The 23,138-nt window shown below is 41.0% G+C and overlaps 2 protein-coding genes across 13 annotated transcripts in view; one reads left to right on the plus strand and one right to left on the minus strand.

The window, feature by feature from the left end:
- kifc3 (kinesin family member C3) overlaps window positions 1–12,389 on the plus strand; it is a 41,483-nt gene extending 29,094 nt beyond the window's left edge. For 8 of the 9 annotated variants that reach the window (XM_086143748.1, XM_086143752.1, XM_086143744.1 and 5 more), the window contains 13 exons: window positions 1,633–1,780; window positions 2,948–3,078; window positions 3,658–3,769; window positions 4,135–4,316; window positions 4,411–4,515; window positions 4,598–4,728; window positions 5,575–5,698; window positions 5,971–6,100; window positions 6,401–6,630; window positions 6,746–6,892; window positions 9,081–9,210; window positions 9,471–9,517; window positions 11,799–12,389. In XM_086143748.1, coding sequence (XP_085999874.1) covers window positions 1,633–1,780; window positions 2,948–3,078; window positions 3,658–3,769; window positions 4,135–4,316; window positions 4,411–4,515; window positions 4,598–4,728; window positions 5,575–5,698; window positions 5,971–6,100; window positions 6,401–6,630; window positions 6,746–6,892; window positions 9,081–9,210; window positions 9,471–9,517; window positions 11,799–11,807 — 1,626 coding nt within the window. In that variant the 3' untranslated portion in view covers window positions 11,808–12,389. The remainder of the gene's footprint in view (window positions 1–1,632; window positions 1,781–2,947; window positions 3,079–3,657; window positions 3,770–4,134; window positions 4,317–4,410; window positions 4,516–4,597; window positions 4,729–5,574; window positions 5,699–5,970; window positions 6,101–6,400; window positions 6,631–6,745; window positions 6,893–9,080; window positions 9,211–9,470; window positions 9,518–11,798) is intronic. The other variant, XM_086143746.1, reaches the window with a different exon arrangement.
- A 268-nt stretch (window positions 12,390–12,657) lies between these two features.
- katnb1 (katanin p80 (WD repeat containing) subunit B 1) lies at window positions 12,658–22,987 on the minus strand. 4 transcript variants are annotated; one of them, XM_086143757.1, is made up of 20 exons: window positions 22,865–22,987; window positions 21,995–22,044; window positions 21,754–21,884; window positions 20,191–20,308; window positions 19,688–19,788; window positions 19,476–19,517; window positions 19,251–19,334; window positions 18,824–18,939; window positions 18,559–18,630; window positions 18,320–18,470; window positions 17,969–18,159; window positions 17,595–17,743; window positions 16,903–16,953; window positions 16,711–16,766; window positions 16,340–16,570; window positions 15,638–15,784; window positions 15,380–15,456; window positions 15,078–15,152; window positions 14,484–14,600; window positions 12,658–14,273 (listed from the first exon to the last, which is right to left on the minus strand). In XM_086143757.1, the coding sequence occupies exons 2-20, from the start codon at window positions 22,032–22,034 to the stop codon at window positions 14,129–14,131; spliced, it is 2,094 nt and encodes a 697-aa protein (XP_085999883.1). In that variant the 5' UTR covers window positions 22,035–22,044; window positions 22,865–22,987; the 3' UTR covers window positions 12,658–14,128. The 4 variants fall into 4 exon arrangements, with proteins under 4 accessions (XP_085999883.1, XP_085999879.1, XP_085999881.1 ...); XM_086143753.1 differs by having other exon boundaries at window positions 17,595–17,785; window positions 22,865–22,986; XM_086143755.1 differs by having other exon boundaries at window positions 17,595–17,785; window positions 22,938–22,981.
- Window positions 22,988–23,138: the final 151 nt, after the last annotated feature.

Consider the following 23,138-nt stretch of genomic DNA (forward strand, 5'->3'; position numbering starts at 1 on the left):
GGAAGACCAGGATCAGTGAGGCCCAGATTTATCATATTACATCATCTCAACCAGCGGCTATTGATGACAAAATTAATTTAATTATTGCACAAAAAAGTTTATTAACAATGTTTAGATTTACTTTGTTAGATAATTAATAACTTAAAATTAACCAAAATAAAAAAGAACCTATAAAACTTTGAACGAATTATAATATTTTTTGAGAGCGTTTTACCCTATTTACAGGCATTACTGAATAAGTGTCAAATGTAAAAAAACCCTATTAAACATCGACCGTCCTGCTTAAAGAACAGAAAAAAATCTTTTAATCAAATTCCTTTTGCTATTCTTGGTATTTTTGTCTAAATAAAAAAGACTGAATGTAAAAAAAATAGCTGTTAAAACTTAAAAGTCTAATTTGTTACATATGCAAACTATTTATATCTTTAGCTTGAAAAAATATGGTAAAAAATGTCTTCCTACTTGTACGACATTGGATCAAAATTCACTACCAAAATCAACCTTAACATAGAGAATATAAAAAATACTATATGATGTATTCAATACAAATTGTACGTCTTCGTAGAAAAACATTAGGCAGTCTAAAACAAATTACAAATAAACTTTTTGACATTTAAATGCTGATTCATTCTAGACCTAAATGTTTCAGATGTTTTCAGCACAAAGAAAACAAAAGAAATAAAAATATGTACAGCTGAATTCCACCGTCCTCAGTTGCACTGACACAACGTCAAGTAGCAAGTGAGATTCCAGCATCCTCTTCTCTCTGCATGCGTCCGCTAGCAGCTGCTTGCCGGCAGAGCTCCCCTCCGATCCTGTGCTGTCACCAGGGGCAACAGCCAGTTTGCTCGCAGGCTGTCAAAGGTTGGCTACGCCCTCCTGACATGTGTCATCACACATGATGACTGAGACGTCCCAAAGCTGCCTGATCTCAGCACTTTCCACCAGAGTACTGAGATTAGGGAATAATTCAGGCCTGGCTTTGGAAGGTGTCGATCTCTATGTGTGATCCGTCCCAGTTAATCCCTACTGTTGCCCCCAGTTTCCCGAGTCTCTTGCAGTGTGACATTAGGCTTCTTCCTCTTAAATTCTACCCCCTGATCCCCCTTTGTGGTCATATGTATCCATTTTAGCCATTTTCCCCATGTGGTGATTAGATTTATCCTCCATCGTCATTTTACCCCCTGTGGTGGTTGGATTTACCTCATGTGGTGGTCAGGTTTAACCTGCAGGGGGCGACAGCAGCATGACAGTTTTATTTAAATGCCCATGAAAAACAGATGTCGCTTGAAACTTCGAAATAACAAAATATTTATGATTCAAGGACAAAATATGACACACATCGCAAAAAAGAAACAAGTATAATTCAAAGTTTTGAGTTAAAAAGTTATCCATTATTCACAAAATGTAGTTAGTTATTTTGACCCTTTCATACATTTCCAATGTGTTTTGGCTCATTATAAACAATTCCACATGTCAGCATGCACATTGAATGTCTGAGGCTTATGCAGGGTCAGCTTTGGGACCAGACTGTCTGGATTTTTTTTTTTCATTTAACCGTGAAAGTGGATATTATGCTGTAATAAAGCAAGGACCGTGTGTTGGCATGTGTTCCTTCTTTGCCCCCTGCAGATTCTGGTCTATGAAGGGGAGATGGAGCGGGCTCAGGGCCAGCTAGAGGCAGAGATGCAGAACCTGGAGGAGGAAAAAAACCGAGTGATCGAAGAGGCCTTTATCCGGGCTGAGAGTGAGATGAAGGCTGTTCACGAGAACCTGGCAGGTCAGAGGCTGCAATGGCCTTACTATTAATTATGGTTTCAAATGATTTACACTAGATGGCACTTGTACAGACACTCACACTGATGGTGGCAAAGCTGCCATGCAACCAGGCCTCTATTTGGAACTTAGGGTTCAGTGTCTTACCCAAGGACACCTCGACATGCAGACAGGAGGGGCCATGAATCAAACCCCCAATCTTGTAAATGGAAGGATGCCCAGTCTACTAATTCAGCCACAGCTGCAGATTGGAAATAATATGAGCAAATTCTGCACTTGAACATTTTTGTCAGAGGAATATAAATCATACAGCTGCAAGATAAGTGGCTCCAGCTATGTGGCCCTCAAGAGCAAAACATTTCAGGAGAGATTACGCATAACTAAACTTGATTTTAATCCTGTAAACACAGCGTTGTTTAACAAAACATATTTTGGGGAAAGTTATCCAATAGCATCTCTTAAAAACACAACTTTTATTTTGTCAAAACCCCCTGATGTTTCAACAAATCAAATCCAACATCTTGCAAAAAAGTATTTCCGTACTTGCATTTTAGCCAGTAATAGGGTCAAGTATATGCTGGCTCGCTACTTCAGAACCAGTCACAATGTTTTCAAAATCCCTGCATGGGATTGGCTTTTTATAAATGATATGGCAATTCTCAAAATACTCATGAAATGTTTCATGTATGGTATATATTGAAAAACCAATCTTTGGAGGCACCACCTGCTGGTCAGTGATCCCTCTTTGCCTTTCACTGCAGGATATATTCAATCCTGTACAGTTATTGAGTGTGAAGTCCCACCCCTCTGACTGTTTCATGTTCCATAAAATGTAATTACTGACCAGCTTTTTGCTGCTTTGATCTGTCTGATTAACTAATCTGCTGCTTACAGAGTTGAAAAAAAAGAAAACTGAAAATGGCCAACATCTTGCTCACAGTGTAGCCATGAATTCCACTGCTCGCCCTAAAGATCACTGTTTGGATGTTCTGCCCTGTTTGAACTTCAGGAAAAGAAAATTCTTGAAAAAATATTGATGACCTGCAGGTGAACAACAGTCACAAGGACTTCTCTTTACTTGTTTAGAACACAAAAGGGGTCCTTGGCAGTGTTCTAAATGTTGTCTAAATTAAATCGTCTAAATGTCGAAATAATTGTTGCACCGTTTCAGGTGTGCGTCTGAACCTGCTGGGGCTGCAGCCTGCCCTGCGGACCCTGACCAGCGACTACAACCTGCTGAAGCGTCAGGTGCAGGACTTCCCCTTCATGCTGGAGAAGGCCATCTCTGAGGCAAAGCAGGAGGTGGGTGGGGGTGCTCAGAATAGCATGGTCACACACAAACACACACAAACACACACACGCACACATGTGGAAGACTCCACACTGATGTCTGACCCACATTCGGCCGTGTCCGTTTTTGCAACCGTGTCTTATGGCATCTGTGTCTGACAACACCCATATTTCTCAACCTTTGGTGGTCCCACACATGTGGTTTGAATTACAGTGTGAAAGTCACATGCTGTGTTCATATTGTTGACAGAAGGGTCTGAAATCTGAGTTTCTTTTCTTAAAAAAAGAAACTCAGTCACCAGAGCAAGTCACCGGTTCCATTCTGATTTAGATTGAAAATCTAAAAATTTCCAGCATTCCTATTAGTTTTTGCCAGAGACACGTTACTTTTATTCAGTGCTGTCTGCTTCATAATTTCACTATGATGGTCTCCTCCTGACCATCTGCAAACAGTCCTTGTGCATTTGATTCCAAGCTCTCTATATGTGCAATGACCTGTGTGTGTGTGTGTGTGTGTGCGTGTGTGTGTGCGTGTGTGCGTGCGTGCGTGCGTGCGTGCGTGCGTGCGTGCGTGCGTGCGTGCGTCATCAGATCTGTCAGGTGATCACGCAGGTGAGCAGCACCAACCAGGACCTGCTGCGTAAATACAAGCGTGAAATGAACCTGAGGAAGAAGTGTCACGATGAGCTAGTTCGACTCAAAGGTCTGAATTCATCCAAAGAAGCCGCCGTCACGTTTCATGCCTTTGAAGATGAAGCCAAAGTTGTTTTTGTATAACAAGTTCCCGGTCATATTTGCTCTAAATGGCAGTACATTCTAGCTGTGAGTCTCAGTTGCATGAAGGCACATGGGCCACTGGGTCACACCAAGTACCTAAAAGTTACATAAAATCTTGGACAAAACACATTGGCAGGCAAAAAGAACTATTTAAAATTTAGATTTGTTTTAGGTATGTGTTAATAGTAATCTGCTAACACACATATAATAAAGGCTGAATTAGACATGGTAGAAACTGTGCCTAATTATAATGTACATGTTGTCGCTGACCTTTGACCTTATGATTCCCAGGTAACATTCGAGTGTTCTGCCGCGTCCGCCCAATCAGTCAAGAGGAGCAGGACTCCACTGACAGCAGAACGATACTTAGCTTCGACTTGGAAGATGACGCAGTCCTCTTCCTCTCCAACAAGGGCAAGGTCATGACCTTTGATCTAGACAAAGTCTTCCCACCACATGCCACCCAGGAGGAGGTCAGTGACTCACTGGTGATAAATATCCTTCGGGGTGGACGAGGTTTACAAAGTATTACCTCTGTGACCTGTGAGTTGTGTTTATGTCTTGCAGGTGTTCCAGGAGGTTCAGTCTCTGGTCACTTCCTGCATTGATGGTTTCAACGTATGTATTTTTGCATATGGACAGACGGGTTCAGGGAAGACCTACACCATGGAGGTGAGGTGTCTGTAGTCATACCATGAACAGCACAACAAGACACGACTTTGGCACTCACGTGTGCGCGTGCATGTGTGTTCAGGGCATTGCTGAAGACCCTGGCATCAACCAGCGGGCGCTGCGTCTTCTTTTCTCCCAAGTGAGCGACAAGACTCCCGATTGGGAATACAACATCTGTGTCAGCATGGTGGAGATTTATAACGAAACGCTACGGTGAGTCAGGTCTGGTCTGAACAAAACAATAAAATATGAATTGCATTTTAGCAGTATTAAAAGAGTATAATACTTGTATTTCAGAAAATAAATGCAGTACTGCTATGCTGTAGACTGATTTTTTTTTCCCATTTTTATCACATTTGTCAATGTCAGTGGAAATAACATGAAAATAGTTCCATTAATGTGGATTACTTGAAAATTAGCAAAAAAAAAAAAAAACAAGTGGATTAAATTAACAATAAATGAAAAGTAGATAGAAATTATATATCTGATGAGAAAATAATTTTCCAGCAAGTAAAATGATCAGATTCCTTGGATTCCTTGGACTACGAATGAAGCAGGACCTTATGGATCATATTATTTTCCCCCTCATCTGTTTTGTAACAATCAAATCCTGCAAGATTAAAAACATTTACCCCTGGATAAAGTGTCCATAACCTTGACCGTTTGACCTCTGCAATTATCTGATGAATGATGGGATAATTGTGGAGAACGATTTTTAGTTCACTTAATTAGATTGATAAAAATGGATGAAATGCTCCCCGTTATGTTGAGAATTTACTCAATTCACATATATAGAATATGTGTGAATATATTCTATATACATATATAGAACATATACATATATAGAATATATAATGTATTTCATATACTCTAGTATTTTAATCCTGCAATTACAGATTGGGCCCTTCGATATTTGTAATAATTGTTAAAGAATGTTAGAAATTAGAAAAGATATATTTAAAGATATCTTTGAATCGGCTGAATAGTTTTGATGTTCTGAAGGCCTCTATTGCTCCTGCTGGTTTTAACGACTGATTCCTTGGTCTCTGTTATCTTCAGTGACCTACTGGGTCAGAATCCCACTGACAAGCTGGACATTAAGATGAACCCGGACGGCAGCGGGCAGCTGTATGTACCGGGCCTGACAAAGATCCCTGTTCAGAGCCCAGAGGACATCATCAAGGTGCTGCAGCTAAAATATTCGAAGAATTAATAAACAAAATAGATAATGGCATTTTAATGAGCTTCTGTGTTAATTTTGTGTCAAAGAAAATGAATGTGTATCTGACTCGAATCAACTACAGAAAAGGAATGGGTGTTACTTTGTGCCATATTTTGTCATATAATTATATGTCTGGAATTTCCCCGATGGGGATCAATCAAGAATTTTCTTATGTTATCGTATACATGGCATAAAACTCAACTTTTGTGTTAAGATTGTATATGTGTTCCCAGGTGTTCGAGTTAGGCCACATGAATCGTGCAACGGCCTGCACCAACCTGAATGAACACAGCTCTCGCTCTCACGCTCTGCTGATTATCACCGTGTCTGGATTCAACTCAGCCACTGGACACTGTACACAAGGTAAACACACACACACATGCACAAACAACCTCTTATATACCCAAGCATTTGACCTAAAACAAGTGATGAGTTTTTGTTCTCCACTCGAGCGCACTTAGGCACACACACTAACTGCACATGCATAAAAACAGCATCAACTTCCTGTCAACAAAAAATATATTTTTTGAGTTTGATTTAATCAAGATCCTTTTTTGTTATTTAGAGAGGGTGTCGTTAGCAGGTGTTGTTACCATATAACACCTGGGATGATGTCCAACATCACAATAACTTCCTAATAATATACCGGGTTTATGTCACCAGGAAAGTTGAACCTAGTGGACCTGGCAGGCTCGGAGCGCATCGGGAGGTCGGGGGCGGAGGGTAGCCGCCTGCGAGAGGCACAGTACATTAATAAGTCCCTGTCGGCCCTTGGTGACGTCATCAACGCTCTGCGAGGGAAACACGCTCATGTGCCCTTCAGAAACTCCCGGCTCACCTACCTGCTGCAGGACAGTCTGAGCGGCGACAGCAAGACACTGATGATGGTGCAGGTGAGATCACAGCATCATGGCAGAGCCCAGCCAATCCTAGCTCAGAACATAGGAAGTGATGTCATGTTCAGCTGTAATGACCAACCCCTTGAAATATTTGGCCTCTCATCCTCAGGTGTCTCCGCTAGCAAACAACATGAGTGAATCTGTCTGCTCGCTGAAGTTTGCCCAGCGTGTCCGAAGTGTTGAACTCAATTCCGCCTCTGGTCGCAGACATGAGAACTCATCCACCTCCTCCTCACCGACGCATGACAGCATTGAGGTAACATCTCTGCAGTGACTCAGCAACGTTTGAATGCAAATGAAATTGGCTTCGTTAACATTCTGCAATAAATCCAGTCAATGACAAAATATATACAGTTGAATTCTTGCAGTTCAGATTCCCTCCAAAAAACCTTTTTTTTTAATAAAGTGGAAATGAATAATGATGTTAAAAAATATACTTATTTTCCTCCATGAATTATTTAACAATTAGTTAGGCAAGTTCATATTCAGTATCAATATTAGAGAATAGATATATTGTCTAAGTTTGCAAAGGTTACATCAGCCATTTAACATAGAAACAATCTGATTAAAAGTAGAGCTCAAAAATTTCCAGAAACATTGGTACACAAGTACAACTGTAGTTTCCTTCTCACCTACAGTGGGGCAAAAAAGAATTTAGTCAGCCAGCAATTGTGCCAGTTCTCCCACTTAAAATGATGAGAGAGGCCTGTAATTTTCATCATTTGTACACTACAACTATGAGAGACAAAATGGGGGGAAAAAAAATCCAAAAAATTCACATTGTCTGATTTTTATTTATTTATTTATTGGTTTGTTTGTTTGTTAAGAATTTATTTGCAAATCATGGTGGGAAAATTACCATTTGTTCAATAACAAAAGTTCACCTGAATAGTTTGCTATATGCCCTTTGTTGGCAGTGACAGAGGTCAAACATTTTCTGTAAGTCCTCGCACACTGTTGCTGGTATTTTGGCTCATTCCTCCATGTAGATCTCTTCTAGAGCAGCGATGTTTTGGGCAACACAGACTTTCAACCCCCTCCAAAGATTTTCAATGGGGTTGAGATTTGGAGACTGGCTAGGCCACTCTGGGATCTTGAAATCCTTCTTACAAAGCCACTCCTTTGTTGCTTGGGCGGTATGTTTGGGATCATTGTCATGTTGAAAGACCCAGCCATCTTCAGTGCCCTTGCTGATGGAAGGAGATTTTCACTCAAAACCCCATGATACATGGCCCTGTTCATTCTTTCCTTTACACGGATCAGTGGTCCTGTTCCCTTTGCAGAAAAACAGCCCTAAAGCATGATGTTTCCACCCCCATGCTTTACAGTAGGTATGGTGTTATTTGGATGCAACTCAGCATTCTTTCTCCGTCAAAAACACGACAAGTTGCGTTCTATTTCGGTTTCATCTGACTGTAGGACATTCTCCCAATCCTCTTCTGGATCATCCAAATGCTCTCTTGCAAACTTCAGACAGGCCTGGACATGTACTGGCTGAGGCAGGGGGACACATCTGGCACTGCAGGATTTGAGTCCCTGGTGGAGTTGTGTGTTACTGATGGTTGCCTTTGCTACTTTGGTCCCAGTTCTCTGCAGTTTATTCACAAGGTCCTACTGTGTGGTTCTGGGATTTTTACCCGCCGTTCTTGTGATTATTTTGACCCCACGGAGTGAGATCTTGCGTGGAGCCCCAGATCGTAGGAGATTATCAGTGGTCTTTTATATCTTCCATTTTCTAATAATTGCTCCCACAGTTGATTTCTTCACACCAAGTTGCTTATCTATTGCAGATTCAGTCTTCCCAGCCTGGTGCAGGTCTACAATTTTGTTTCTGGTGTCCTTTGGTCTTGGCCAACGTAGAGTTTGAAGTGTGACTGTTTGAGGTTGTGGACAGGTGTCTTTTATACGGACAACCAGTTCAAACAAGTGACATTAATACAGGTAACATGTGGAGGACTAAGGAGCCTCTTAAATAAGAAGTTACAGGTCTGTGAGAGCCAGAAATCTTGCTTGTTTGTAGGTGACCAAATTCTTATTTTCCATCATAATTTGCAAATAAATTCTTTAAAAATCAGAAAATGGGATTTTCTGATTTTTTTTTGTCTCATATTTGAAGTGTACCTATGATGAAAATTACTGGCCTCTCTCATCTTTTTAAGTGGGAGAACTTACACAATTGGTGGCTGACTAAATACTTTTTTTTGCACCACTGTATGAATGAATATTGAGTTGATTAATCTACAGAATGGAAAGCTTTTACATTTCGCAAAGAAATCATTACTCTCGAGTGAGAGAAAGCTTCCATGAAAATGAAACAGACTTGATCAGATAATAAAAAAGAGAAAGAATTATGAGGTTGGACAAAAAAAAACCAAACAATATAGAATAAGAATAATAGAATAAAATACAATTCTTTTTCCATTAATATCAAGTTTATGTTGTAGCTGGACTCTCCTCCTGTGACCCCAGTGCCCCTCCCCATCTCTCGGGCCAGCAGCGCCGGCTCCAGCCTCTCCTCTGCCTCCAGGACCCCCAGCACTTCCCGCCGGAGGTCCCAGTCCCAGCTGGCTACTGGTATATAAACACACAAACACACAGTAGATAACTCCTGTCACCATTCCACTACTTGAGCATATAAGCAGTGTCCACACACACACACACACACAATTGTTTAGACACATAAGCCCCTCCCTCTTCTGTTGCGGCGCTTTTAATGTGAAATATCCGCGGGAAGTGTGAAGCCAACAGAAACAGTACCCCTGGGTACTTGAGGCTTATGGGAAATATAGGTCAGTCTTCCATCTCACTCTGTGCTCTGATTGGTTGATTTGCAGACAGACAGGTAGACAGAGGCAGCCCATTGGTCGGGGACGGTGGGCAGGTAGGTTGGGTATCTGTCGATTTGGTGGAAAGCTTGGCATGACGCACTTAGCATGGCATGGCCCCCCCATCCCTACCCCTGCTTCAGTCTGTGCCTGCTAGGGCGGGGCCACAAGGAGTGGACGGAGTCAACAAGGCTGCAGGCTTTAAATGGCAAGCAGGGGACGACGTCTCCGGTCCCGCATCTGGAGTTCCAGCTTGGAATGATAGTGACATAGTCATATAACATTTCCAAACATATGCCATATCTCTAAAATTCATGCCATTATTTTGACCTAATCGTGAAAGATAAAGTTAGAAATATCCATGCACTCGAGGAAAAAATATGTAATATCAAATCGAAGAAGATAGATAAGTTGTTTGAAAAACATTCTAATAGATTTTTTCATCATAATAAATATAAATCATGATTAAATATATTATTTCATATTATTATAATTGTATTAATATGAATTGTAATTTTTTTGACCATGATGTGAAAGCAGACCAAAATGCCTGAAGAACTGGATGAATACACTTCAATAGCAATAAGCTATAAGAAAAATCGCTTATTTAAACGAATGTGTCTAATTTCTGATGTGTAAATTACTCATGACCACGACAACCAGCCTGCATCTCGTTCACCTCCACCCTCTCAAAGACCTGGTCCCTTCTGGTTTCAAAAAGAGGTCAGCACCAGCACTGTCCACTAACCTTCAGCTGCTGCTGAAAGAGTATCTCTTGCCTGTTTTCTCTTCATTTATTCCTCCCAACTTTTAAAGGAGCCATTAAACATCTTGGATGATTTTTATACTCTTCAGGAAGTTCCATGATAATTTTTTAACTGGAAAAAAGCCCCAATGGAAAACAGGAAGGTTGGAACATTTGGCTTGTTAAGATGGGAAAACAAACTCCTACAGGCAGAGTTGAAGAGATTTTGGGGGGGAATGTTGCTGTTTAAAGAAATTTCAGTAAATGGGAACGCCAGTGAGTGATGAGCAATCTACCCTTGACATGGTTCATTCAGGATCCTGATGGTTTGTAAGAAATGGACAGTTTGTGATTTATCATCTGATCGGAGTATGTATTTCTCTGTTTGAGACACCCCCTGCTGGACAGTGGGTTTTTAACAAGGTCTAACAAGGAGCAGAACCGCCCTCTAATGGTTACTTATACACTGCTCAAAAAAATAAAGGGAACACTTAAAAAACACATCCTAGATCTAAATGAATGAAATATTCTTGTGAAATACTTTGCTCTTTACACAGTTGAATGTGCTGACAACAAAATCACACAAAAATGATCAATGGAAATCAATTGTATCAACCCATGGAGGTCTGATTAGGAATCACACACAAAATTAAAGTGTAAAAACAAACTCCAGGCTGATCCAACTTTGATGTAATGTCCTTAAAACAAGTCAAAATGAATCTGTGTTGCTTCCTGAGTGGACACTATGATTTCACAGAAGTGTGATTGACTTGGAGTTACATTGTGTTGTTCAAGGGTTCCCTTTATTTTTTTGAGCAGTATATTACTTATTTGTGTCATGTGCATTTCAAGAAACATAATTCAAATAAATAAAATTTGCTGGATCTTTCCAACAGTATCTATTACTACTTTTAGTACTAATAATACAACCTTATCAAGACAATGTTCAGTCACTCAACCTAGAGTACTTATTAGATGGGATAGGAGTAATGAAAATTACATTGTGTTAAAAGCTAATGAGGATTCAGTTTCTGGGAGTTTGAAATGATCCAGCAGGAAGATATCCTGTCTTTTGGTTTTGTGACTAATAATTTCGCTGTGTTTCTACTTGAAGTTCATGTGTCTGGTGGCCTGGTGAGGCGCTCTGTCTGTGTTGCTGAGCTAACACAACCCCAAAGGGGAGCGCTGTCATACTGGATGTTCAACTTCTTGTCACTGAACGTGTCTTGTTGCTTGCTTATGACCTCAGTGGGTGTGGGTGTGTGTGGGCGTGTGAGGAGCTGAGCAGTGTTTCCATGCTCCATGTTCACACTGACGATGAATCTGAAAATTCACCCCACGTTATCAGGAATCTGCTGGTACCCATGGCGACGTAACATGGCACTCTGGTCAGGGACACAAGTTGCCGACTCCTGATAATTGGGTTAAAAAAAAAAAGGTACATCAATGATTGAAAGGTGACTGCTGTCTGTTTTCTGACAGTGATGGTTAGAAGTGATGACAAGTCTTTTCAAATGCACTGGCAGTGTGGACGTGGTCACAGGGGCTGACTGGTCACATGACCTCTGACTGAGGCTCTGCTTTCCTTACAGGACGACTGAAGCTCACGGCGTGACCCCGCCGGTCTCTGACTGACCGGCGCCAACATGGCGGAACATCTCTGTCTGTCAGCAGAGAACTCGCCAAGGAGTATTTCCAAAGGACAGCCGCCTCCTGTCTTTACTTCCCCTGTTTGTAAAGTTGCACTTTAACGTTGATGATTTGATGCTAATATTCACATGTTTCAATATTTATGTTCGATTGATTCATTTGATCTTGGTTGCAAGGTTGCGGTCAATCGCGCACCGCTGTCCTTCGTCCAGTCAGGGTACTGATTGACCCCAAGCTGATCAGTAGGATGAGAGCGGCACTTGGGTGCAGCCCCAGCAAGGAAGTGTTTGATCTGATGATGAAGCTTTTTTTGAACTATGACTGAAATCATGCAGTCCTGGACTCTAACAGAGTGGCGTTTGTTCAAAACGTAGATGACGGCGCCGCGTAGAGCCTGACGCGGAGACATGGGATCTGTGCATTGCAGCATTGTGAGAGGAGCCATTGACAAACTGCGCATCAATTTGCTTCCAACACATTGTTTTTGTATCTGATTTTTTTTTTTTAAATAATAAACACTCAAACACTGAAAATGGTGTCTGTCATTGGTGATAATAAGGTACCGGTAGTATAATTAGCACTGAGACAGGAAACTAGTACTTTGGTCAGAGGACTCAAGTTATAACTCAACGTAATCTTGCTTAACAGCTGTTAGTCTTTGTTTCTCTACTTTCCCTGACGCTGTCATGCAAGGATTTTTACAGTACTTAAATATTTACATTCTATTTGGATTGCAAACAAGGAGACTGCATTTTAGGTATAGTAAGATAATGGAAAGTAAGGCAGACGGATAACTGGGGGTGGTACATGAATATGTAGGCATAGCAAATACATTGATAATTCTTTAAATAAATTACACACAAAGTATTTGAAATTGAACATTTTACAATAGAGATACAAACTTGCACCAACTTTTGTATTTTCAACAGTATTGTGAACCAAAGAAATGATGTCGAGGGTGACCAGTGGCAAACTGGGTGAGTAACTCATTTTGAATAGTATTTTGGTACAAATAATGTTCAGATTATTTTAGGCCAATTGCTTAAGTGATTCCTATTTTTTACTATCTATTACATCAGCAGAAGGTCATTTTATATGAACTACTTTCTCCTTGCACTAAATCCCTCCATGATTTATTCTTTCATATCAGATAAGTAGCTCTCCGACGACTTCAACCTTATACTTTATATTAAACACAGGCATATTTTGACTTTCCTATTTGCACATCCTTTCATACCATAAAGCCCTTCTCACTTAATTTCCACTTACTGTATATTTTGCCAACCTCAGAATTTTTCACACATCTTGGTTGTGCTAGCCTTCATTTTCAAACAGAAAATCTCTCCTTTTTTGGGGGAATAATGAGTGTCAGCGTGTCTTCTCTTAGGCAACCTCTGCCGAATGACAACTTATGATTGTGCCTGAATATTCCCTACCCCATCTTAGTGCAATCTCAGGGATCTTACTTTATCTGTGTCACACATGAGTTTAAGCCCCTTTTGCTGCCTCCCGTTGTCTCTAATTCCAAATGAATTCGCTCCTATACACAAACACACACACAAGTTCCTGTTCCTCTTTGATAGAAACAAATCACATTCACTTGTCACATTTACTTTATTTAAATAAAATAGTAAAAACTGTACAATTAAACAAGTACTGTGCCGGCAGGTTCATTTGGATTTTTTTATCAAACGACTGATTATTACAATTTAAAGACTGATTGTAACCATAACTGGTGCCCCTCCTAATTCATTGCAAACATCATTTCACCTTTAAATGTACAGGTTTACTATTTTGAGAATCTGGTTCACCAGTTAAAAAATATTTTCATTTTCAGGGGTTTTGTTGATAAATTTAATATACATGATTTTTTGTTAAAATATCTAACAGTTGATACAACCACATGATTGAGTCACTGATGACAGCTGAGGCAGACATTGCAGTTTTGAAACCGTGTTTTAACAAACCAAAATTCAACATCATTCAAACATGTTCACAAAATGTGACATTTTAGTGTCTTTATACTTTGAGGAGTTGAAGTCCAAAGATAAGAGTATTGTCCATTTCTAACCGAAACATCTCTCTTGCGTCAAACTCACTGGACAGTCGCAGCCTGATGTCCCTAGGAATGTTGTCATAATGCAACTTGGACTCACATCATCATTAAGACACAACATGCTCTGTGTAATTACAGATTACTGACAGACTGGACATCCAAATGTATGTGTTTTCAGTGCATATGTTCTCAGGGTGTGTGTGTTTGTCCTGTGGATCAGCTGAGGGAGTCGTCTAGCGGTGCCATGAGCAGTTGTAACTCCTTGAACGTGCTGCCGTGGCGACCAACCTGCACCGCCTTGTTCTTGACTATGTGACTGATGTTCTTCAGTCGCTTATAGCAGATCCTGCACCTCTGATGACTAAAGACACACACACACACACACAAACACACACCAATGAGACATCTATATATCATTAACAATCACAGTTATACATGGGCTGGTTTAAAAAAAAAAAAATGCCCTCAGTCTCGTTAGACACCAATGTCTATAATGATTATTTCAGATTCATTGATAAGGTTTGAGTTTGAGCCAGTGAGAGCACTTGATCTATTTGGAAAAAAGTCTCACCGCTCCTCTCGTGTGATGTCAACTCCAACAGAGGGTGTGGCCTTCAGCGTGTCACTTATCAGTGGCCAGAAGTGTCTCATCATCAGCTTCAGAGACGCACTGCCTGTCTGCATGTAGCTGAGACACATAGCCATTGGCCGGTTACACTGACATTTTACACTGTGACGTGTCTTTACCATCATTCTAGTTGGCTGTTCTTTTCATAAGTGTCCTTTATGCTTATATGCAGCGTCAGCAACACTGAATGTTTAAGAAACAATGTTATCGGGTATCGTAATGCAACTGACATGAGTGGGCGTGTTTGCGATTGGATGAGTTAGGGATGAGGGAGTGAGTTAGTTAAATTGTGAGTTAGTGGAATAGTATTAGTTTGTAAAAGAGTGGTAACTTATCAGTCAAAGATAAAGGTAGCGGCTCAGTCGGCGAGTGGTCTTGTTAGTCAGTCTGAGTGAGTCAAAGACTAAATGACTAGTTTGTGAGTCAGTCAATGCCCTAGTGAGGTCATTATGTGGACTCTCAGTTGGTTAGGAGGTTAGTTAATCTGTCAGAGTAAGTAAAACGTCGAGCCTCATTAGTTCCAGAGGGGGAACTAACCTCTCGTATTTGCTCTGCAGAAGCTGCTCCACTTGAGGAAGAACGGTGGGACACAGATCCAGTTTCCACATGGACCTGGAACACAGCGGCAGGAAGATCAGCAAAGTCTAACACGCTCACAGTTTGTCGAAGTGCCACCAGGTGCTCAGTGACCTTCATCTTCAGTCATCACCCTACAACCTAACACATTTGTATCAGCAATCCAAATGAATCGATGATCTGATTAACAATCTTTGGTGTTACTGTGAAAAACAAACTGCAAGAATGAGGAAGTGCTCTGGTTATGTGTCTGTTGGACTCACGGCTGCAGGTTGATGATGTTCAGCAGGTCCACAACGATGGCAAGGTCATTGAGGGACACTGCCATATCCAAGGCGCTCTAAACAACAAAACAAAAGTCTTCTATAGGAAACACAGGTGCTCTCCTTAACACTTCTAATAAAACAGTCAGTTAAATGCGCGGTATCTCGTGGCCACCATCCCTCATCTCGGTCCCAACCCCCACTTTGTTTGAAATGAAACTGTTACTTTTTGGGGACAGGGAGCAACAAGAGCCTCACCTTGATACCGTCCCGTCGGTCCACGTCTCGGACCGTCTGCAGGTTCTTGTTCCGGCTGGTCAGCATCACACTCATGGTGTCGTGACCCTTCATCATCTGGGAGATCACGTCCTCTTCCCCGAGACTTACCTGACGGCTGTTAGATGTCTGAGGACCCAGATAGCCATGACAGACTTCCATCAAGAAAATAGCCACGCTACAATTTCTCCAATAAGATACCCGGGTATTGTTATCAATAGTTCAACAGTCAGGAGGAGAAAAATGATCATTAAGAATTAAAAACAAACAAACAAAAAAAAAAATAAAATCATGGATCGAGATTTATAACACTTAAAATTTAAATGACAACGTTTTGAGAAAGCATGCATGCAGCTGAAACACATAAAATTTAAATGTTTCTGTCATAAAACCATAATTTCTGACAGACCCAGATTTTCTGAAAACAATAAAGAAGTTGTTCCTTTTCAAGAACGTTTCAAGCTTTTCAAAATGTCTTTGAAATATTGAATTGAGGTTTTGTCACCTTCCCAGTGATTTGTGAATTCATTGCTACGATTATCGTTACTTCTTATTAATATTAAGGCTATATCTGTTACTGAAAAACAAACTGTTTTAAAGAATAATTCTGTCAGAGAAATATTTTTCTTCTCCATGTTTATGTAGTTTCCAATCTCTGATTGGAAACAGGCATTCCGGACTCACGGGCAGGAAGTCGGCCACGTTCAGGCCAATGGGCTCATTCCTGGTCATGGGGATGATTCTGGGCGGGGCTTTCGTTGTTTTGGCGATGGGGACGGGTGTCTGAAGAGGTGGGTCAGTGGCGTTGGGGTCGGAGAGTGGTGGGCCCACGGGTGAGGGCGTGGGTCGGGGCGCACAGGAAACAACAGTGGGCTCCACCCTCTGGACAGGGGTGGAGGAGGCCAGGGGTTGTGACTGTCAAAGACAAACACAGGACAGTCCTTCACAAGTAAAACCTGCCCTATCAGAACTACAACATGTTAACACCTTGCGTGGTCCCTAAGAGGTTGGTTAACATGCATGTATGTGTGTTCGCTGTGGGAGGACGGGCTGACCTGCTGTTTGGCGGGAAACTGTGAAATCGTCATGTCCTTCATTTGTCGGCTGATGTCTGACAAGTAGAGATAGTAGGACGTGAAGAGATGCTGATCACATGACATTGTCGCAGAATAATCTCTCTACGCTCTCTAAAATATGTAGCGCTGGAAACTCTGGCTGCGTGTCTCTGCTGCTGTTTGTGAACTGACCGTCCTCTGGGGGGGTGGAGAAAGGCTCGGACATCTTTGGAGGAGTTCGAGCTGCGGGACAGAAAAGACAAACATTAAACTCCTGCACGTGTACATTTCTGACCTTTCAAGCTCTTTCTCTCGCCTGATGCCTTCAGGCTCCTTTTTAACTTTCAACATCAAACACTGTGGATTCACGCCAGCGGGACACGACATGTAAATCAAAGATTAGAGAGAATATCTGGTGATTGATTTCCAACTAGTCGAAGAGTTTATTGTATTCACCAAGGTAATAGAGTATTTATATAAAGAATGTAAAGCAAACAAAAATAGTACCCTTATTTCCAAACTTGTGATATTTTCTTGTTTTTGACTAACTACAATTGACATTGTATAGCGTTTGCTAATTTATGAATCACTTCATTGTTCTTTAAAACGATGACAAATAGCCAAGCTCACAACTGATGGAAAAATTCAGCAAGACGTTCTTAAAATCTTTAGAAAAATTACCAACAAAAACTGTAATAAATCTTCTAAAAATTTATACCATCATTACAGTCTGTATTAGAAAAAAAAATTCTGATAAGCTATTTTCAGAATATATTCTGCGGCAAATTTTGCTACAGCGGGCAGTTAAACATAGTCAGCTTCTGATAACTTAAAATCAGAGCATTTGTGTGATGAGGGAGCTGGAAGCCGATTGGTCGACTTACAGATGGCGTTCTTGGGCTGGAAGATCTCCTTGTAATCGTTGGCATTGTGGATCTCTGCTACAGACACTTTGTCATCACTGTCATCCTCGCTGGGGCTGCACCTCTCGCCTTCTGGACTCCGCCTGTCCCCGTCTGAGCTCTGCTTCACCCTGATGACATCGCATGACTCGGTGACATCACATCCTATCATGCTGCCATTTCACAAGAAGAATTGCCTGAAAGTCAGCTCCTAGTCACTGAATATTGGCTAAGAACTAAAATGTAGATAAAAATAACTGCACATAGGTATGGAAATGCCCTAATAGATGTGTGCAGAAATGAACAGCAGGCTAACAGCTAACTCCGTAATGTAATGTAATGTAACTGGAAAGTACCTCTGTGAGTGGCAGGAGGTGGTGGGTCTCTCGTAACTGCGCCTGAGAGCGCCCCCCTTGAGGTCTTTGGGCTGTGGGAGCTGCCGGTCATCTTGGATAATACCCTGGATGAGGGAGCCGCCGCTCTTCTTCACTCTTTTCAAGTCGACGGCATAAGTGGAGATGCAGCTCAGCTGGTGGGATGCGCCGATCTGACAGGACAAAGCCGCACACCGAGGATGACATGGCCTTCCCGTTTGCCAGACTCATGAAGTGATTTCTTTGTGGCTTAATGTGGAGTAAAATGCTTCAAAGAGCTTAACTATGTGGACCATGTGACTGTGTGTGATGAGATAGCATGGCAATACCTACCAGCTGCTGGTTGTAGACGGCCAGGTCGGACACTCTGTTCCAGCCCACAGGCACAACGTCAAAGCAGCGGTCGGGCTCCCAGCCGTAGACCCGCAGAGAATCTGAGGCCCCGCTGAACAAGCAGCCTCCGTCCGGACTGAACAAGATACACCTGGGGGGGGTTGGAAGTCAAAGGGCAGAAGTCAGGTATCTTCAATGGTTGTCACACTGTTTGACTGGCAGAGATACTATGTACTCACCTGACCGGACTGGTATCTCCTTCCAACGAACCAACCAGAGAAAACTTTTCCAGATCCCACAGCTTGATGGTCCTGAGGAGTTATATGAAAACACAAAAGATAATTCCCTGTTGACTTTTTTGGAATTGCTCCTGATTATTGGAGAATTTACTGCAGTTTTCTGACTGAATGCTAAGATACGTGAGTGCTAAAAGGAATCACTCTTTTAGGTTATTTCTCGAATGGTTTGAAGAAGAGCAACAGGAATTAATTTGTGATGTGATACCTGTCGGAGCTGCCGCTCGCCAGCAGGTACTCGCTAGGGTGGAACTGGACGATGTTGACAGCGGCGGTGTGAGATCTGAACTCTGTGATGCTTTTCCTCTGAGCCAGATCCCATAGCTGGGGAGAAGGGCGATATGAGACAAGAGATTTCAGCTGCAGCTGGATGGCTGAGGACTGAATCAGTGATTCAAGCAGGTCACATACAGACTGAGGAGAGAATGAATGCAATAGGACCCCTCATGTATAGGAACACAAACTTTTCTGGGCTGTCATGAAAACACCCATTACCTGAGCTGAGAAATGAGCTCTGATAATGTGATCTATGTATTTATTTTCAAGTTTCAATTTAGAACAAAAGTCTATGGCATTCAATCCCTGCTATTTACATGGATTGATAATAAATCAAATCTGTGTGCGTGTGAGTGTACCTTGATGGTACAGTCGTCACTAGCAGAGGCCAACCACTTCCCATCTGGACTAAAAGCCAGGCTCCTGACTGGTTGAGTGTGACCCTAAGACACAAAGAGAATGAACATGCAATCTCTGGCAAATGTGAATGGATGAATTCAGATGCAAAAGACTTGAGGTTCATTATCTCTACAGAAGAAAATAAGAAAATATCAGAGGATGTAAGTGTTCTGACATCAGCTTACCTTGAATGTAAACACACATCCCTTCCTCCTCACATCCCACAGCTGATGGAAACAGGTTTGGTTGTAAAAAGGAATGAGATGGTAAAGGGTTGCAATTAAATCTATACATACTGCAGAATATTAAATACGCACAAATGCATACACGCATACACACACACACACACACACACACACACACACACACACACACACACACACACACACACACACACCTTGATGTTTGTGTCCATGGAACTGGAAGCTAGAAAATCTATCAAAGGGTGAAAGCCCAGGCTGGTGATGTTGGCTTTGTGTCCCATCAGAGCTCCAAGGACTTAAGGACAGAAAGCAGCAGACAGTTACACAAACCAAATATTTAAATGTAACTTTAAATTTAAACTTTTGCCACAAAATTCTGGCAGAAAGTCTGACATGAAAGCAGCTTTCAAGAAAAAAGTTGAACAAATCGAAAAAAAACTCTAGAGCAACACAGAAAGGTGATTACTTGAGTTTTTACCTTTAATTTTCTTTCATAAAATAATTTAATTATTAATTTTCATAGCATTTCTAAACAACTTTATAAATAAATAAATGAATAAATAAATAACATTGCTATTCTTTAATTCCTTCATTTTTTTGAATATTTCCCAACAGTTTTAGGGTAAATATCTTGCCAATAGTCAAATATAGTCCCTTTGACTTTCACTCTGGCATTTTGTAGCGTGTTGTCGCTCACTCTTTGCAGACTCCAAGTCCCAGACTCTGATGGATCCGGACTGAGAGCCCGTGACAAACTGCTCCTCTGACAGTTTGAACTGGACACACTCCACTGGGTTCTTATGACACGCCAGACTCTGAAAGATACACAAAACCAAGTGGACGGACGGGCGGACGGACGGACGGACGGACGGACGGACGGACGGACGGACGGGCAGACAGACAGACAGACAGACAGACAGACAGACAGACAGACAGACAGACAGACACACACACACACACACAAAAATGTTATATAGTAGTAATTGGAAAAAATATAATCCACTTCCTAAGACCCTCTATCACATGAATCAAAAGATATAGATTAAATAATTTACTCAGTCACTATATGCACTAGTTTATATGAACAATGAAAAGCAATAATACATCTGAGATAAAACATTTAAAGGCCTTGTTTCAAACTAGCTGTTTTGAAAAGCAATACTTCCAGTAGATTAACTGGCAGATTGATTGTTTCATCCACTGAGTTGAAGCATCTTGCTTCCTGTGAATGAGTCACACTAAATGCGTATCCCAGGAGTCAGGGATATGAGCTTTTTTACACAGTGAAGTTTAGTCACAGCTCATTATGTAAATTAGGTTTTGAATTTAAATGATGCTCTGGTGTGAGTCGACTCTGATATATACTGCAATATTTTATACAATCTTTTTCTGACCTATATCAGAAATTACCCCAATAAAAACAAAATTGACAGCAGCAACAGGTAGACATGCACCACACACAGACTAACAAGCAAACACATCCACAGGCACACTTCTTCCTTGCTCTAGTCAATCAATAGTGTCCCCAGTAAAGATAATAAAGCTGATAACTCTTTACCCGCCCTTAACTATGTTTTCCCACTGTTAATACACATTAATTCTTTTGTTTAAAACTATCGCCTGTTACTTTGTTTCCCCTGTTAAATCAGTGGCAGAAAGAGTAGGTCAGTAGAATAGGATGGGTCTCAAATGCAAGTATGAGTATGAGAGATGAGATGAGAACAACTTTATTAATCCCGAAGGAAATTGTTGTGCCAGAGTTTCAAGTAAAAACATAACAGTAATAGATAATAGTGGAAAGGAGGAAGAATAAGAAATATAATGAAATATAAATTAGTAAGGCAGAGAACGTCATGCTGCTTTGAGACAGCCATGCAGAAGTGAAATAGAAGAAGACATTTTTGTGTCTCTGATCCAGCAGAGCTACAAGGACGTTAAAGACATGAACAAGAAAGATAAACATCTATCTATATGCGAGTAGTCAACATAAGCACTGTTTCCATTGCTTTTGGATATATAACATCAACAACTTGTAAAAAAAAATAATGAATGAGACTGCAACTAAATGATCTGCTTTTTGTCTTTCATCTTCCATGTTGAAGTAAATATTCTATCTGCTCTGATAGACAGGTGGAAAAGAAAGTTTACTAGGTATAGCTGTTACATCACTTAGTTTGTGTTGTCATAGAAGCACACAAGCATCATGCATTCTGCCACCCTGCTGCCTTCAGCATTGGTCGCTTTCAGGCAACAGTCTCACCAGGATGCAGTTGGTCCTGTTGACAGACCAGATGTTGACCCTGCAGTCGTCCCCTCCTGTGGCCAGAAGACGGCCTGTACTCTTCCCCAAAGCCAGACAGGAAACCTTGGCTGTGTGAGCCTCGAACTCCTCTGTTAACAACACACACCACCAAAAGACAAGGTCATTAGTCAGCTAAATTTTTTGAGAAACCTTTTGTGCAATTTAAAGTATAGAACGCAGAATCCAGCTTCATACTTACGCAGGCGCCAGGAGATCTTGGTGGAGCTGGCAGCCGCCATGATGCTCACACTAAAACAAACACTCAGAAGGTCAGAAAGCATGGCAGAAAAGCACTTCATCTACTGAGATAAGTTCCCCGACTCACTGAAAAAGTATACATGTTGAAGGTTGCGTTTGACCTTTAGAGTATAGCTAGTCATAAGCTCATATGCTTTATATATGCTTTATAAATATATGTATAAAAAACATAGATTGATCATTTAAATAACCTGAAATGTACATTCTAATAATTAGGCTTCCCAGTTTTATTTCTCACTTATTAATTAACATTTTTACTGATCTATCCTTGTTTAACTGAAGAAAACTTGTTAAGTTAGAGACACAGTGTTTGAGAAAAACAACCTCCTTGTGAGGGAATTTTAGCCGCAGTAGCAAGTTCTACACTAACTACGGACTAGTTATCATCGTTCTCGATGACAAAATTATTTGTTGAAGGAGATGCTAATTGTCGAGAAACCTCATGAAGATCTTTCTAATACTGACAAGAGTGAAACACTTTGATTATACTAAACATCACGCAGCTACATAAGCTAACATGTAGTCTTACAGGCTAAATTGTGAATGAGCTGACTAAAACACCTTTGAGCTTTTTCATCAGATTCAAAACAATGGATTTATTTACTCCAGCTACGATCTTGATATTCTAATGCCGTGAATACCCTGTGGAGTCTTGTGCACTTTATAAAGTTAAATGAAGTTACGTTAGCTGGATTCTCTGAAGGTGATGTCAAAACAAGCTAACGCTAGCCAATTATTTTGTCAGTTTTAGCTAACAGGCGTCAAGTGACGTCAGTGAACCGAGAGACAGACACGGAATATTACAATTTACCTTCTGTGAACCGACGAGAGACACCAGCACTTTTGTGGTGGCGTTTCGTCGGTAAAAAAAAAAAGTTTCCCACCTGCTCCTTTTGATGACACCACTAACGACAACTTGTAGCTTAGCAACCTGGTCACAAACACTTCCGCTGACGCCATATGTCAATCAAAAAGAAAAAAACAGTTTACAGTTCCTTGGTTTTTTCATCAGTCAGTCAGGAAGAAATACGGAAATAGTTTTTTTTTTTCTTTTTTAAAAAAACTTAGTTGGAGTGGAATGTGAA

The sequence above is a fragment of the Fistularia commersonii genome, chromosome 3 (genome assembly GCF_037954325.1).
Source record: "Fistularia commersonii isolate RoL2024-O1a breed Wild chromosome 3, RoL_Fcom_v1.0, whole genome shotgun sequence".
Lineage (NCBI taxonomy): Eukaryota > Metazoa > Chordata > Actinopteri > Syngnathiformes > Fistulariidae > Fistularia > Fistularia commersonii.

What these genes read in the sequence shown, in the direction of transcription:
- katnb1 (XM_086143753.1), bottom strand. Translation starts at nt 22,034, where the DNA reads ATGGCGGCTGCCAGCTCCACCAAGATCTCCTGGCGCCTGC. An exon ending in ACAGGACCAACTGCATCCTG is followed by an intron (nt 20,309 to 21,753) that starts GTGAGACTGTTG and finishes TGTATCTTTCAG; the next exon opens with AGTCTGGCGTGTCATAAGAA. An exon ending in CCGTCTACAACCAGCAGCTG is followed by an intron (nt 18,160 to 18,319) that starts GTAGGTATTGCC and finishes TTGTCCTGTCAG; the next exon opens with ATCGGCGCATCCCACCAGCT.